The sequence below is a fragment of the Adiantum capillus-veneris genome, chromosome 4, assembly GCF_014529385.1.
Source record: "Adiantum capillus-veneris isolate H3 chromosome 4, ASM1452938v2, whole genome shotgun sequence".
NCBI lineage: Eukaryota > Viridiplantae > Streptophyta > Polypodiopsida > Polypodiales > Pteridaceae > Adiantum > Adiantum capillus-veneris.
In genome coordinates, this window is record NC_140934.1 from 67,494,006 (window position 1) to 67,508,486 (window position 14,481).

At 44.0% G+C, this 14,481-nt stretch overlaps 1 protein-coding gene across 2 annotated transcripts in view; it reads right to left on the reverse strand.

Annotated features, from left to right (window-relative positions):
- Nucleotides 1-2,552: 2,552 nt before the first annotated feature.
- Nucleotides 2,553-14,481, reverse strand: part of LOC147459339 (ATPase complex subunit) — a 36,163-nt gene continuing 24,234 nt past the window's right edge. The window contains exons 2-7 of one of the 2 annotated variants that reach the window (XM_086510633.1): nucleotides 4,194-4,234; nucleotides 4,021-4,084; nucleotides 3,741-3,929; nucleotides 3,579-3,650; nucleotides 3,281-3,456; nucleotides 2,553-3,188 (exon numbers count right to left, since the gene is read on the reverse strand). In XM_086510633.1, coding sequence (XP_086366759.1) covers nucleotides 3,002-3,188; nucleotides 3,281-3,456; nucleotides 3,579-3,650; nucleotides 3,741-3,929; nucleotides 4,021-4,084; nucleotides 4,194-4,234 — 729 coding nt within the window. In that variant the 3' untranslated portion in view covers nucleotides 2,553-3,001. The remainder of the gene's footprint in view (nucleotides 3,189-3,280; nucleotides 3,457-3,578; nucleotides 3,651-3,740; nucleotides 3,930-4,020; nucleotides 4,085-4,193; nucleotides 4,235-14,481) is intronic. The other variant, XM_086510634.1, reaches the window with a different exon arrangement.

The window sequence follows — 14,481 nt, forward strand, 5'->3', positions numbered from 1 at the left end:
AATTGTCAGTGTCAGTATCCCAATCAATCTCTGTCTCTGTCTCAGTATCAGTATCTTCTTTGTTTTTTCTGCTAGAAGTATGGTGACTTCCCTTTCTGCCCTTGATATGCTCATCTCTCTGGCGAGACTGAGAATTCTTGGAACTCTTTGCCTTTCATGCTTCCCGTTCTGCCCGTCGGCATCGAGAATGACTGGAGTGTTGTGAGTCCTGCGCCTCATCAGCCTGAGTATGCTCCTCTTGAGCCTCAGTGTCAGTCATTTTCTTTTGCTTGGGGTCAGACTCTCTTCCTGACTCCTTAGTAATGGGGTCCACACGAATGATAGATTTCCGGCCACGATTGGATTTTGGTGCCGTTTTTGAAAACTTCAACTAGGAGAAAAGTCTTTCAGTCAATGAGCTTCAGCTCGAGCCACCGTGATCGCCAAAATGGAATTGGAACTAATCTCTTGAGACAGCTAATTCCAGTGTTGAAGGATTTCAGCTACTAGTGTGGGAAGATTTCAGACAGCAGACTGAACAGAAATCAGAGACTAGACTGAAATGTGGATACTGAAATAAGAATCAGACTTATAGACCAGAATAAGGTTCAGATTCAGATTCACATTCAGAAGACTGAACGAGAAGTAAGTATCACTGAAATATATGCCATGATTGAGATTACAGATCAAGATTACAGCGAATATGATTACAGAGGGAAAGTACAACCGACAATACTGCCATTGATGCTCAAGTACAATTATAGCCCAAAGCGCTAATACAAGTGATAACAATTGCCAACCCGATAATAATGTAATGGGCCCTATTTATACACTTTAGGTTTACTGTAGTAATTACTCTAGTAATTACTAAGTAATTCGTTGTCCATCTTCTAAGAACACGTTCCCACATGGTAATTATCCAGCCGTCTACATGCCACTTATGGTAGCTCACATTACCCTTGCCATTTCTACTTGTAGTGCATATTCACCCGATCAATGATTGCACTTCTCCACATTGAGCCTATAAATGGCCAATAGCCAAAGCTTGCAATCTCTCTCTCTAATTTCAATCAAGCAAGCAAGTTATTTTCATTGTGTATTGAGCTCATTCTTTAATATAGTCCTAATTATATATAGGCAATGGTGCAATCATGCATGCCTCCTTGGTCTATCCACCATAGCTTTACAGTCACGCCCCTCATTTTTTACAATAAGGCAACTACCTAAAGAATGAGGGAGATCATCAAAAATTCTACCTAAAGGCAACTACCTAAAGAATGAGAGAGATTAGCAACAATCCCACACAATCAAATGCCATTAATCTCCCCTCGCACAAGAGACAATAGTCTCAAGGTTGAGGAAATGCAACCAAAGATACCTATTGAATTCAATTTGTTTCAAAGGTGCTAGCTTAAAAATAGCCAATCATTTTTTATCAAGTACATGTGTTTTGCTCACGTTTTAAGCATGCTTGCTCTCTTTGTTCTTTGTTCTTTGTTCTTTGTTCTCCATAGCAAGACACTTTTCTATCCTCCCAATAGAAGCTCTCTCCTTGGCCTTTTGGCATGTTAAAACATGCAACACAGAACAAGGAGAGAGGCATACAAACTTTTGTAATTCAAGTTTTTAGTTTGTAAACGTGTTCCTTCATTGAAGAGCCTCGTGACTTCCTTTCCATCTTTTCGTCTTAAAAAGACTTATTTTTGCTTGTAAATGTTACGGAACCTCAAACTTTGTTTCTGTTTGTGTGTGTGTGTGTGTGTTTGGGGGGGGGGGGGGGGGGGGGGGGGCGGGGCCGGGGCCGGGGGGGGGGGGGAGAGAGATTTATTTATTTTATTTTGAGTCGTAGGAACAATTCCAAAGATATATCGTATGAGTCTTGAACTCAAGGCCACACACACACGGTCTATTGACGTTGCGTGGAAACCAAAGAGAATTGGCCTATTACGGGACGACCATATCATTTTTTCCCTAGGTCACCTAGATGTTATAAAATACGAAAAGGTATCGACCATAAAGCAATTGGGGGTGTGCATGATAATGTGATGAAGAGACTACAACAAAGTGTGTATGTATCTATCTATCTATCTATCTATCAATATTTGTGTGTGTGTGTGTGTGTGTGTGTGTGTGTGTGTGTGTGTGTGAGAGAGAGAGAGAGAGAGAGAGAGAGAGAGAGAGAGAGAGTAATTATATATATGTGGGGAGAGAGAGAGGAGAGAGAGAGAAGCTTTTAACATCAAAGCAACAATCTCAAGAGACCTAAAAAATCTATCCGAGAATCTTGAACTCAAGACTTGTTATTCAAGAGGGAATTGAGAGAGAGAGAGAGAGAGAGAGAGAGAGAGAGAGAGAGAGAGAGAGAGGTTTTAACGTCTACTAGAGACCGAAATCAGCCTATGAAACAAACCAAAGTACATGAGGTAGGTGTCCTCTGTGTATCTATGAAGGATAAAAGTAGAGAGAGAGAGAGAGAGAGAGAGAGAGAGAGAGAGAGAGAGAGAGAATGCAAACACTTGGGAGAAATAGTAATATAAAAGATTAGACTCTCTCATCACCTATCCACACCCAAATTACAAAACCTCAAGGATTCATTGATAAATGGAGGAAATAATTACAACCTCATTCACGGGTAGGTAGAGCACATGTTCGAAAGACTACTCATATAACATTGTTAAGTCTGCCAAAATTTTCAGACTCTTTGATTGCAAAGAAAGCACATGGTGTGCTTCAAACTGCAGTGGAAAAGAAAGTATCATAGGAGACAGTGCCCTTGATTTATGAGATGTGGCTTTGTGGGCCCTCACGTGGCGAATGAAGCTTTTGACAAACTTCGACGCAGGGATGTTGTTGCCGATCTAAATTCCAAAACACTCCGTTCTGATACTTGGTTCTGATGTCCAAGTTTCTCATTTGATTACTATTCCTCCTTAATCATGTCCATATAATTTCCCTTAAGATAAAGGAAGCAAATTCTGTATGTGGATGACTAATAGAAAAATGCAACTCTCTAAGCATTGTATCAACATGTGCTTTGGTGCTCGATCTTTAGTGTCTGCTCATCCAGGGGCTCTTGTGTGCAGGACTTTTGATCATCCAGGAGCTTGACACTGCAGGAAATCATTGATTTTACTTCTTCATCCGTAGACTGCCCAAAGCCTCGCCACCGGACCCACCCTTGTTCATCCAGAAGAAATGCATAACTGAAACTATTCAAATTGCAATCAAGATAACCAAAAAAAAAGACCTGTAATATGCTCAAAAGAGAGAAACAAAAGAACTGTCACAACATCACATTTACCCTGTTAATAAATTTGTTATATGAAGTGCTTTTCGAAAGTCATAGCAATCCCCAAAAGCATAAACAGAATTTCTAAATTCCTCCTGCTGAACCACCTCTACTTTCGGTCGCATGGAACGAAGAAGTAAATATCGTATTGGTGGCAGAGAAAGAAGCCATTGGTCAATGTAGAAGACCTGTAGAAACAACACTTGCATTTTAAATATGAGAGGAACTTTATTATATCAAATAGGAATGTTTAGAATAAGCCTGTGAGAAACAAATAAAATTTGGAGCTCATTGATTCACTACAGCTCACCTCATAGACACGAACACTACTTGAGCCCTTGAAATAGTCAACAAATGGTAGAACCCAAGAGCTGGTAAGACCCTACAAAACAGACCTTAAAAGCTTGCATCAAGATTGGCCAAAACATGCCTTTCTTACTGACTCTGATTCCGATGTCTTTCACGCAATCACCTGGCCATGTCCTCGAAAAGCAATGCAAATTAGAGTCGCAGGTACACCTGTGAAAATTTCCTCTGCTTCACCATTCACGTGTTGTTTGTATGGTATCGTAAACTGATCGCCATTTATCGTCCTCACTTGCAGTGGTGGAAACTTGACAGAAGCTGTTGCAGGAAGCAAAGATTGGCTCGCGGTTGCCAGCTACAAGTTTATAAACATATTAAAAACAGTGTTGAAGACAGAACAGAGTCAATCCTCTGCATACAAGCGTGAAACATGACCACAAACTAACCTTCCCATTATGCTTCTTCATATCGCGATAGTCATCAAAATAACCACGATTCAACTCCTCCTTTCTGTACTACAACACGCACCAAACTAAGCAGCTGCAATCTTCAAAATTGAACCAAAATCAAACATGTCAACGTAGTTGCCTGCAAACAACAGAATGGATAGGCAACTTACAGTCTTAACCGTTCTTTTTCAACAGCTTCCTTGCTAAAAATCTGCATATACCATGGGCCACACCAAAAATAACAACTTTTACCAGATTGTGGAAAGAGACATTGCTTTATCAACAAGCCTTTTTTTTTTATACAAAAAGATCCATCTATTAGTTAATAAAACTGCCCATAGGGCTACAACCACCTCTACTAGAGAGAGCTACAACAATCATAAGGGGAGACTCTCCCAATGAAAAAACAGCATATGTACAATGAGGGCTAAATCAAGAGATGGGAGGAGGGGAAGGCCACACAAGTGGACGGTAGTGCCATCTGAGCTCACCCCGGACCATGGTGAAGAAAGGCCCCGGGCGCCAAAGTTGAACGAACGCCTCTCTGCGGTCCCGCATGTGGTCAGAGCTGCCCTGAAGTCTCTCGAACTATCCCCTGAGAGTATGGATCAAGTCCAGCCAAAAATCTCGAACAGTCTCCGCTGGTGGCACAAGGCGAGCCTCGAAGCAATGGGCCCGCCAGATGAACCAGAGTGACAGGCCACGGACGAGCTCCCAACACACCTCTCTCTCTCACTGCACCACTCCTGTGGAGTAAGCTCTCTAGCCGACTGGAAGTAAGGTCAACCCCCCTGTATCACTATCATCCTGCCAATGGAGGATAGCGCAAACTGTAGTGCAGGGCCCGTGAGATTGGACCAAGCAGCTGCCCCCCAAGTGTACTGTCATGTTGTGGAAAGCGTTGGCATCAGCAGAAGGACCGAAGCCAAACCTGTTGTGCGGCCATAGGGCAGTCCCGCAGACAGTGACGCTGACTCTCCAAAGGATGGTCACAAGCTGCGCATGCTGCAGAAAGGCCACTATGTACCAGCCAGCTCCCCACTGCTGTAGCTCTATGTGCAACTAGCCACTGGAACAAAGTGACTCGCCGTGGCTGTCTGGCTTCCCACAACCTCACCCAAAAGGCTGACAAGAACTCTGCCGTGAGACCCTCCTCCTGCCAATGAGGTGTTGCAGCACGACAAGCCTCTCTCCATGTTGCCAGTATGTGACGTCCCAGTCGAACAATGTATTGAAAGAAAGGGACCCCTGGATGGTCAGCTGAAGAGCAAGGGTCCCTCCAAAACCACTCTCCAGGATCCCACTGCACTCGTGCCAGTGGACAGCTCTCCCAAGCCCAAAGCCTCCAATGGCCAGACTCAAGAGCTACTGGGTCAAGATCGATGACACAAGTCCTCCCGCAGATGCCCACTACGCGGATCCTCTGAAAACAACACTCTGCAACCTATCGAGCCTCCATTGAGACTCTATGTCATCGACCCTTGCCCCGAATCTCGAAGAACGTGGAGGGTACAGTCTCTGAGCAAGCTCAAATTGCGATGAGGACCTCCAGTCGCGTGAAGGTCCCCATCCATCTGGGAGCTGTTGTCTTTAGAGGTGTGAGCCATTCAACTGATATTGCCTCTGTGATGTCCTAACACATGCTCTGCACCCCTCTCATGCCTTGCAGTTGAATGTAACTCCTCTGACAAACCTGAGAACTGCAGGCAATCACCTAGAGTGCGTGGTGGACCCTCTGCCATGGGACCCCCAGAAACATGAGGCCTACTACCAACCAAATGGCCTCTCTAAGTGTTGACCATGGGGTTCCAAACAAGGGGCTCTCTCAAGCGCTCCTCCGTGCAAGTGGGCTAGTGCTGCTCCAAGCCTCTCCGCAGCTACTCGCAAGAGCGAAGCAAGCTCACAAAATGATTCTCCAGCTCCTATTCAGACCGACTCTGCGCATCTCTCTGAAGATCCATCTGATGAAAGGTCTCCAGGGGCCTCCTGCCTGAGGCACTCGAGCTCTAAGCCTCTGAAGCAAAACCTCCTTCCAGGGCTCCTCCCTTGGAAGCAGTCCTCTAACAACAAACTTCCCAAGAAGGGGCCTTCTCTACTGTGCAGGGTCTATGATTCCCAACTGTTGCTAAATTGACTTTATCTGACAGGAAATTAATTCTAAATAAAATATTGGATTTATAAGTGAGAGGATTTTCTCACTTGGAACACCACGAAAAAAATTTCTAAATGAATTATTGGAATTTTAAGTGAGAGGGTTTTTCTCACTGGAGACATCCAAGTACAGATATTTCTAGTGCATCATTTAGAGAAATGACGGGAGCACTGTGAAAGGGAATATTTGTAAGGCCACCAGGAACGGGTACTTCTGATGCGTCACATTGGATGGGTAACAGGGAGCATCGCAAAAAAGTATCCCACCATCCGGGAACGGACATCTCTGATGTGTCAAAGGATGGGTGACATAGAGCATCGCAAAGGAGTAAGTTCGGTAGGAAAGGACTAGGTGATGGGTATTCCTGATGCGTCACAAGGTGGGTGACGAGTGCATCGGAAAGGGAATATCCATAGTCGGGAGAAAATTCCGAACTGTGTTAGAATTGTGCACAAGGAAAAGCAAGCACTTGAATGAAGATGGGTTCAGAGGAAACTTTGAGGAAAAACGGATGCTTTCTGAGAAAGCGGGTTGCTTTTCAGAAAAGCGGATGCTTTCCCGCGAGGAAGTCTATGTCTACTACCGAGTTGCGTTTTGACCGTCGAGACTTTGAAGGTAACGATTTTCATGTTATGATCTCTTAAGTATTTGTTTGCAGGTGTACTTCCTCTTAGTGAGGGAGTAGGAATAGAGGAAGGCATGAGCCTCTGCAAGAGAAAGCGCTCTGAGGAACTCGAGCCAGATCAGCCCAAGGGTTTGGTACCCGAGTTTGGGAAGTAGATCCACGGATCGTAGAGAGGTAGTCTCTCGAGTTGTGATCCGGAAGTTGAGATTCCCAAGTAAGGACTCCATTCCGGGAAAGCAGAGTTATTCTGCAAGAAGAGGCCTCTGAAAATAGATTTGGAAAAGAGTTGCAGGGATGTCATGCCCTGAGTCTGGAAGGTGAGATCCAAAGGCGAGAACCTTGATTCTCGAGGATTTGGAATAAGGAACGGAAGTTCCTTGGAATAGGGTTTTGCCCTAGGAATAGGAAGCCGAGGCTTCCAAGAACCATCAAGTCTTATTCTAGAACAAACGTGGTAATACGTTCAGTTCAAGTGCTTGTATAGACTTCTCCTCAATAATAAAGTTACTATTACAGGGGGGGGGGGGACCAGCCCACCTTCTGGTCCCTAGTACTGTGTCGATCTTCTCACTCTCTATCTCTCTCTCCATCTATTTCTCTCTACATCCTCTCGCTTCAGTAATTCAGTGATAAATTCTATTTATCCAAGTATATTTTATATTGCTATGCGCTCCCGTTTGCGACAGTGATATCAGAGCATGGTCTCCTCTCTTTCTCTGTAAAGGAGGACTCTGGGAAGATACAGGAAGAAGCCATGACAAGCCAAGAGAGAAGTTAGCAAGCGGAACCCTAAGTCCTGCAGGAAAAACGCTCGAAGAGTTGGAAAAAGTTTTCCCTCTGCAAGAAGTCGACACAAGACTTGGGATTCCCTGAGAAGGCGACAAGAGCATGATGCTCAAGAACCTAGAGAATCCAAGGAGCGGAATGCTCAAGATCCTTCAAAATCGAAAATATCCAAGAACATCAATTCAGAACCATAGCCAAGAAAACCCGTCATTCCGGGAAGGATATGAAGAAGGTCTTTAGACCTCAGAACACTCTGGTCAAGTTTGATACTTTTGACGGACGAGAAGATATCCCGAAAGCTACCGCTTTCATTCGACAGTTTGAAGTTGCCTTTGCAAACGGCAAATTCTGAAAAGCGTCGAAGGTGAGGCATGTGACCAAACTCCTCAAGGGAATTGCAAGTACTTCGTGATATACCAAAGCTATGCAAGGAACTTATAGCAAGAGTTGGATTCAATTCAAGGCTGAATTTTCCGACAAGTTTTTTTCCTCTACGCTTTGATGAAGGCGTGCAAGAAGATTGGGATCGGTTTGCCCAATAGGAACACGAGCGAGTCAAAGCAAGTAGTGGTTCACTCTTGCCAAGATAGATCCACTCTTGATCCTCTCTGAAAAAAGAAAGATGAAATTCAACGAAGGACTTTTGCCCGAATTTTGTAGACGCATCTACAAGATACTTTGCAGCAGATGGTAGAGTCAGCAATGAAAGCTGAAAGTGTACATCTTAGTGTACACAGAATCTAATCCCCGCAGTGGGATGGGAACCATTGAACACAGAAACATCAAATTTTTGTTATCCCTCCTCGATGGATATGTGGGAATTCAAACCGACTCTTGAGATTTTGAACAGAAGACCCTTGAACTTTAAGTGAGAGGGCAGGTCTTTGATCAAAGTTAAATCTTTGAGGAACTCAAAAACTACGCATTGCTTTTATGCACGAGATATACATGTGTCTAACCAAGACAATCACTCTCGAGTATTTATGAGTGTAGGATCAATTTGAAACATTGTTTTCTGAGATGAATTGGTTTGCTCAACTAGCCGGAAGGTCAGACCTATACCAAAGTGGGTCATCTACTTGTCAAATTTTTTTCTGCTGAACGGAATTAGATGAATCAACTTCCTTTTCAAGAACTGGACGGGAGTTTGTTATACTCTCTTCAGCGCCTTTTTGCGCACAAGGATGATCCGACACGAGAATCTCTATTTGAAAAACTAATCCTCTTGATCTTATTCACTCCGATGTATGCACTATGCATGTTAAGACTTTTGGTGGTGCATTGTATTTTGTTACATTCATTGATGATTGTACTAGGAAAGGATGGGTGAATTTGTTGAAAAGTAAGAGTGAGACTTTTAATGCTTTTAAGAAGTTTCATGCTTTTATCTCTATGCAAAAGAGTACTAAGCTTAAATGTCTCATATTTGATAATGGAGGAGAGTATGTATCTACTGAATTTCAGCATTTTTGTGATGAAAATGGGATTAAAAGGAAGTTGACAGCCCCTTATAATCCGTCTTCTAATGGTGTGGCTGAGAGGTATAATCGTTCTTTATGCGAGAGAGTGCGTTATATGTTGTCCCCTGCTAATCTTTCCCAAGAGTTTTGGGGAGAGGCATTGAAAACTGCAGTTCATAATTGCAATCGCTCTCCTAATAGTACGCTAAAAAATGACATTCCAGAGGAGGTTTGGTATGGCAAACCTGCCTCTTATGATCATTTAAGAGTATTTGGCTGCGAAGCTTTCGTTCATGTATGCAATGGCTTGAGAACAAATCTTGATATGAAGTCCATTAAGGAAGTCTTTCTAGCTTATGGGGAAGAAGGCGAAATGGGCTATAGAGTGTGGTTACCACAATTTAGAAAGGTAATACGCAACCGAGATGTAGTGTTCAATGAGGCAAAATTGCTTAAGAATGCTACAAATCTGATGCTAACAAGAAAACAGTCAGATTTCAGCCTTCCGTGCCACCCATTGATGTTGAAAAAGAGCCTCATGATGCATTACCGCAAGCTGAATGTAAGGTGCAACGAAATGAATGTTGTTCTTTCTCAAGATGAGTGCTCCGAACTGTGCTCAAGGTTCCTTTTGTTCTTATGGAAGGGAGAGCCTTCCGTTCTTAATGAGACAGTGCAATGATCACTAACAAAGTGAATGGACACTGTGCGTGAAAGTGTATGAGACTGAGAGATAGAGAGAGAAGAGAATACGACACCAGAGACAACGTAAAACCCTCCTCCAAAGGCCCCACTCTCGTCGACGAGAGTGGTCTACTATTGATTGCACAAACTGGTACAAAGTGAATGCATGTGACTGATGCAAGTCTAGGCTAGATCGATGACGACGACGAGGATGACGAGACTGACGCTATGGCTGAAATCTGCTACTCTTTATCTGCTGTCCAAAAACGCTAATGGGCTGAATTCTGCTGGAAACAAAAACGCTGTTGTGGGCTAAATTCTGCCTGCTGAAATCTCTGGTTTAGGGCTATCCAAACGCTGAGAATCTGCGGCTACGCACTGCTGAAAACCCCAGGGATGTGGGGGATCATGTGATGCTGAAAAACGCCAGCAAGGGGAGACTATGGCGATGATGGTGCTGCTGAAAAACGCTAGGTACTGTGGTTGTCTCGCGAGGAAGTCTAGATGAAAACGCTAGGCTGAGAGGGACTTGCTTGGAGGAAAAACGCCAAGGCTGAGATCTCTTGGCGATGAAGCTTGCTAATGAAAACGCTAGGACTAGTGAGGTTTCTGCTTGGAGGAAAAACGCCACCAAGGGATGTTCTTGCTGAGAAGTTGTCTGTTGAGCGATGGTGCTCCTGCTGCCTCTTCTCCCAATTAGTGCTAGCCTAGGTTTGCTTATATACAAACTTACTCAATTTGCCCTACCTACTTTCCAACAAAAGTCACTTAAAAATAATAAGTGGAAAATGTCAAAAATAGGAAAAATAGGCTAAATGCACTGGAAAATTCCCCTGAAGGATTCTGATGGATTCTGATGGAAATGCTTATGATCATGCTATGTGCAACCAGAGGATATTCATCTACACTAAGTGTCTGGACATGCACGGTTTGCGAACAGACTCATAAAAGTACCAGAACACTTCTAAATCTAAACTAACTGGACTGATTGAACCCTTGTCGTGTTGTAGCTTGTCCACGGACACATAGGCTTGGATGTGTCACGTGACATTCCCTCTTTTTCAAAGTGAGGTACTCGTACCGAACTGTATGGCGTCGAGGGAGATCGCCAATAGCATCCAGAATCCTGGAAGGGACTCTTCGCCGGCCCACTCTGATGTGTGGGTCGTGCGGTACTTGAACTTCATAAAGGTCTGCAACGCCTGCTTCTTTGGGCTGTGCCGAAAGAGACAAATTCTTCTGAGGCTCCTTCGATGCTTCAACTTCGTCTAGAGTCACGCTTCCTCCGTCTTCAAGAATCTCCACGGCTAAAAATTCCTGAAATCACTTCCAACACAAAAACATGAACATACCCATTCCATGTAAAATGAGAGGAAAAAATCTTGTCTTCCTCAAAGACTGTGCATGCAATGTAGATGAACAAAGAGACGGAGTGCTAACCCGTTCACCACACACACGCAAACAATGAGATCGAATCTTGTCGTGCTGATCTAAATCAATCAACTGTGGCAGAACACAATGGAAATGCCCACACTTGGTGCTCATACTTTCATGTGCTCTTTCTACAACTGTGGCATGCCAAGGAAGAGATTAAAAATGTGACTTCCTTGAATGCATACTTTTCAGCTTTTCATGAATAATCCGCATACATCCGTGCTCATTCATGAGTGAAACGTGCTCAACATACAATATGGCATGCCTAGGAAAAGGGATCACATAAAGACGCTGACTAAAATACAGGAAACGATCACGAATGAAACATTTGAACAATGCGTGCTGACTAATCATGCGAACACATAGTACTTCCTGTAAGGGTTCTTTGGACCGAGGCTCGAGAGCCAAGATCGGTTTGTCTTGAAGGGGTGCGTTGGACCTAGGCTCGAGAGCCAAGATCGATCCTTCGTGATTGATCGAATCTGCAACGAGGTTAGCTTCGCTAAGAAAAAGCATCAACTAACACATCAGCCTTGTGGACAATCACATCATCTTCATGCAACTCATCATGCTTGTGAGAAATCACATCTTGATCAGCAAATCATCATGCTTGTCAGTGTCATCCAAATCATCATGTTCATCATTATCATTCAAATCATCATGCTTCTCATAATCATGCAAATCCTGTGTGTCAAGCTTTGGAGAAGAAGGGAGTGAGAGAGTCTCCTTCTCCTAATTCTGTGCAAAGTACGCCTGCACTTGAGAAAACAGTCGCCACAACTCTTTCATGTGTTGGTCGCCCTTCTCTTGTCTTGCTTTGTTCTCGCGGTCATATTCTACTTGTCTTTCGTTGCTCTCACGCGCTATGGCTGCCATCCTTTCTTGGTATTTGTGCTCTATGGCTGCTATTCTTTCTTCGTTGTTTGTAACTCTCTGTCCATCATCCTCTTGTCGAAAGCCTCCATAAGAGTTAGTGCAATCCTTGGCGTAGATGGGGAAGGGTCAGAAAAACCTCCTGATGGGGAAAATTCTTCTTCGCCTCTCTCATGCTCATCTTGTGGGTTCTTGTGGTCTTGGATTCTTAAGTTCACGAGGAACTTGGGTTCTTGGGGGTCTTGGTTCTTGGGGTTCTTGAGTTCTTGAGGTTCTTGCGGGTCTTAAGGTTCTTGAGTTCTTGAGGTTCTTCTTTCGCTTGCAATCTGTGTTAGAGAAGGATCTTCTCTTCACCCGAGTTCTGCTCTTTTCCGCGTGCACACTCCTTGGCGGCCTTGCGCTCACACCAAGGTTGCTTTTCTCCACCTCACGTCGATTGGCCGGCCGCTAAGTGCACGGTCCACTCTCAATGAGTGAAAAGAGGCACAAGGGGAGGCTGGACAAGCCCTTCTTTTCTGGGATTCCTGTCACTCTTCAAAAACACAATTAGGAATCGACACGCCCAAGCGAGCTTGGGTTCGTGCGACCGCAACAAGCAAAAAAAAAAAAAATCTTGTGATTCTTGTGGTTCTTTCCTTGAGTTATACAGAACACTGCCAAAGCTCTGATACCAATGTAAGGTGCAGCGGAATGAACGTTGTTCTTTCTCAAGATGAGTGCTCCGAACTGTGCTCAAGGTTCCTTTTGTTCTTATGGAAGGGAGAGCCTTCCGTTCTTAATGAGACAGTGCAATGATCACTAACAAAGTGAATGGACACTGTGCGTGAAAGTGTATGAGACTGAGAGATAGAGAGAGAAGAGAATACGACACCAGAGACAACGTAAAACCCTCCTCCAAAGGCCCCACTCTCGTCAACGAGAGTGGTCTACTATTGATTGCACAAACTGGTACAAAGTGAATTCATGTGATTGATGCAAGTCTAAGCTAGATCGATGATGACGACGGGGATGACGAGACCGACGCTATGGCTAAAATCTGCTACTCTTTATCTGCTGTCCAAAAACGCTAATGGGTTGAATTCTGCTGGAAACAAAAACGCTGTTGTGGGCTGAATTCTGCCTGCTGAAATCTTTGGTTTAGGGCTGTCCAAAAGCTAAGAATCTGCGGCTACGCACTGCTGAAAACCCCAGGGATGTGGGGGGATCATGTGATGCTGAAAAACGCCAGCAAGGGGAGATTGTGGCAATGATGGTGCCGCTAGGTACTGTGGTTGTCTGGCGAGGAAGTCTAGATGAAAACGCTAGGCTGAGAGGGACTTGCTTGGAGGAAAAACGCCAAGGCTGAGATCTCTTGGCGATGAAGCTTGCTGATGAAAACGCTAGGACTAGTGAGGTTTCTGCTTGGAGGAAAAACGCCACCAAGGGATGTTCTTGCTGAGAAGTTGCCTGGTGAGCGATGGTGCTCCTGCTGCCTCTTCTCCCAATTAGTGCTAGCCTAGGTTTGCTTATATACAAACTTACTCAATTTGCCCTACCTACTTTCCAACAAAAGTCACTTAAAAATAATAAGTGAAAAATATCAAAAATAGGAAAAATACATTGGAAAATTCCCCTGAAGGATTATGATGGGAATGCTTATGATCATGCTGTGTGCAACCAGAGGATATGCATCTACACTAAGTGTCTGGACATGCACGGTCTGCGAACAAACTCACAAAAGTGCCAGAACACTTCTAAATCTAGACTGACTGGACTGACTGAACCGTTGTCGTGCTATAGCTTGTCCACGGACACATAGGGTTGGTTGTGTCACGTGACACTGAAATTGATAATCAACCAGTTAACCTTGAGCCAGAAGAGGTAGGACATGATATTGATGCTCCTAATGAGGACATGAATTGGCTGAAAATTATTTTCAGCAGCATGATAGAGCTGAAAATGAGTTGCCTTATGATGTAGAATCGTTGCCTAAGAATGTAGATCATTGGGTACGCAAGTCAACTCGTTCGAGAAGGCAACCGCAGAGATTTAATCCCTCTTTGCATCATGTAATGTTGACAGATGAGGGTGAACCTCTTACTTATAAAGAGGCTAAGTCAAGTGAGTCAAGCAGTAAGTGGGAGCTTGCAATGCAAGAGGAAATGAAATCCTTGTAGGCAAATGATACTTGGGATCTTGTGCCATTGCCTAAAGGGAGAAAGGCTCTTCCTAACAAATGGGTATACAAGATTAAAGGTTGTGGATGAAAGACCCAAGTACAAGGCAAGATTGGTTGCAAAAGGATATGCACAGAAAGAAGGAATTGATTTTCAAGAAACCTTCTCTCCTGTTGTAAAGCTTGAGGTGGCATTGAAAGCAATGAAGGGAATCCCATATGCATCAGCTTGTGGTTCTCTTATGTATGTTATGGTTGCCACTCGTCCCGACATTGCTTATTGTCAGGT